Source organism: Crocodylus porosus, unplaced genomic scaffold, assembly GCF_001723895.1.
Source record: "Crocodylus porosus isolate Cpor-Errol unplaced genomic scaffold, CroPor_comp1, whole genome shotgun sequence".
In the NCBI taxonomy this organism is placed as follows: Eukaryota; Metazoa; Chordata; order Crocodylia; family Crocodylidae; genus Crocodylus; species Crocodylus porosus.
This window is the reverse complement of record NW_017728943.1, coordinates 71,223,703-71,226,120: the sequence shown is the minus strand read 5'-3', so window position 1 is coordinate 71,226,120 and position 2,418 is coordinate 71,223,703. Positions and strand designations below refer to the sequence as shown.

The following is a 2,418-nucleotide window of genomic DNA, read 5'->3' as shown; positions in this document are numbered from 1 at the left end:
GGCCAGGCAGCATTGGGAAGGCCAGTTTAGCTTGACAAGATGCAGGCACCATCTTGGTAGCCCAGTTGCGGTGGACTCATCTGTGCACCGTGTCCTCAAGCAGAAAAGAAGCCAAGCAGGAGTGAAGGAAGGGTGAAAGGTGGCAAAATACCTAAATCAGCCGTAGACCCTGTGATTCTTTACAGATGGTGCTACCAGTCCTGTTGCTCTAGAACTCTGTGGATCTGTTAGAAAAATCAGCAGACTCAACAGAGACTCCTGGTGAAGACTGATGCTGTGGACCCTACAATTTTTAACAGTCAGGCTCCCCCAAAAGATCACAAATTCAAGCTTGGAACTTGGTTTCTGCCTTGGGTTGCCAGTAACATCCACACAGCAGGTGTCCTACTTGTCAAACACTGAAGTAATCTTCCTGCTAACTTTCTGCTAGTTTCCAAACAAGTAAGTTTACAAAGTTAGGAATTGCCCTGATCAGACCCAGTAGTGCATTTTTAATTGAAGCCTGTAACTTTCACAACTGTCCTAGCAATCTTTTACAAAATAAATTCAAGAAATATTCCAGGTTTTTTTGCCAAAGCGGTTGTTAGAAAGCATGGCCAGTATCGTGACAAAGAAGAAAGGTAATTGACTGAAGATGCAACTGTACTGCAATGACAGAAGGCCTGCAAGCTCCAATAGAGAAGAATAAAATCACTAGTTCTGAAATACTGTGCTACTTACATTCAGTATGGTAGCAATTTTCAGGCCATTTGTTGCTTATGTGTCATGTGATAGTACAGGTGTTGAAATGCTTAATCATGAGTGAGTAGTGGGTGTTTGGGAACTGGTATTGTGTTGTGGACCCTTTACCATTTGGTCACTGAGATAAATTCAAGCAGAGTTTGTAGGGACTTAAGTCATTGTAATATGAGGGGTGCTTGACTTATTTTAAATGAATTTTGAGGTGCTTTTGGATCTAGTGCCTACAGACACGTATTAAAAAAATATTTCAAGGAGTATTTCCTTAAGGTTATGGGGAAGGAGGCAGGTAAGGCAGCTCTTACTCTTTCAACCCATCTTGCATTTGCACTGTAAATAAGACCTTAGCCTCCAGAATTTTCAATAGTAAACCAATAAAGATAAGGAAGGGATGAAACAATAAAATGTCTCTGTTTTTTTCAGAATCTAGAACGGTGTTTTCTGCAGGTCTGAGAAACACTTTTGTAAGAAGCAAATGCTTGCACTTGGATATAGTAGATGACACCCAGGAGGTAGTCTCTGAACTTGTGATGAGGATCCATAATCTTTGCTCCCAAGAAGTTTGATCTGTATTCTCCATGAGAGTTTGTCACTAATAATCTCTTGCACCTGAAATGCTCTTTTATGCCAAGTAATTGAAAGTCACTGGGGATTAATAAAGAAGATTTGAAAAGACACTTTTATAAAAACAGTAAATGCACAAGTAAGTAAGCAGTTTCCTTCACTGGTAAAAGAGACTATTGTATGAAAGGTAGAATTTTGCATGTTGGTAATAGACTGAGTAGCTTAAGTTATAATTGAGTAGAATTGGATAGCTGAGTACTTTCTGAAAAACTTAAATGTCCTTACTGTTTCTTGTTAAATAGCTAATACATTTATTGTCCTTTCATCTAAGGATATCTAATTGACGTAAAACATTAATTAAACATCACTAAGTAGGCATATGGTAGCTTTTTAATGGGATGTATAATGAGCCTAATATTCCCTGACTTTTTCACGTGAATTTATTTTGAATTGAATGAGCTCACACCCAAGAAGTAGGTGACTCTAGCAACCAGAAATCAAATCTCAAATATTTAAATGATTTTAATGGTTATAGATGGTGGAATACAAGAGTTAACATTGGTGTCCTGCAGCTTTCCTCAGGTGGCATTTGAGCTTTGCCTGGCTTTTTGGGAATTCTGTCTTGTTAAGAGTTTAAAATAGGTGAGTAGGAATCCTTTGCTGAACAGTGTTTTAGTAATGGAGGCTGTTTGTTGGTGGAATTATAGCAAAATTTTTCTCAGTGATTGGGGATAATGGTCAAACTTTCTGTGAGAGATTACTTTCCTTTGCTGCTGCTTGCACTGGATGTTACTTGATCTAAACGCTTTCCGTGTTTGTACTTTTATGACCAGTGTCTCATATGGATCCTGACTCAGTAGGCAAGCTGTTAATGTAACTGCTGTACTTACTTTTTTTTTTTTTTTGAGGGAGACACAAGATGGTCCCTTTTTTGTTTCTTGATATTGGACATTCCCGTCTAGTCTACTTCTGGAACAGAACTGGACTTACCAACTCATCAAATGAGACGTACTGCTATAGCACTGCACAGGGCAGCACTGTACTTCAGGGAGTAACTTTTGGTGGAATTCCTACAGTCCTGCTCCTGGATGTTACCTGTTTTTTGGTAAGCTTCCC

The 2,418-nt window shown here is 39.0% G+C and overlaps 1 protein-coding gene across 5 annotated transcripts in view; it reads left to right on the top strand.

Moving 5' to 3' along the window:
• TMEM63A (transmembrane protein 63A) overlaps positions 1-2,418 on the top strand; it is a 41,131-nt gene that overhangs the window by 2,120 nt on the left and 36,593 nt on the right. For 2 of the 5 annotated variants that reach the window (XM_019549551.1, XM_019549549.1), the window contains exons 2-3: positions 1,162-1,441; positions 2,211-2,407. In XM_019549551.1, coding sequence (XP_019405096.1) covers positions 2,222-2,407 — 186 coding nt within the window. In that variant the 5' untranslated portion in view covers positions 1,162-1,441; positions 2,211-2,221. Of the gene's footprint in view, positions 1-1,161; positions 1,442-2,210; positions 2,408-2,418 lie in introns of those variants that run through there. The other 3 variants (XM_019549553.1, XM_019549552.1, XM_019549550.1) reach the window with 2 other exon arrangements.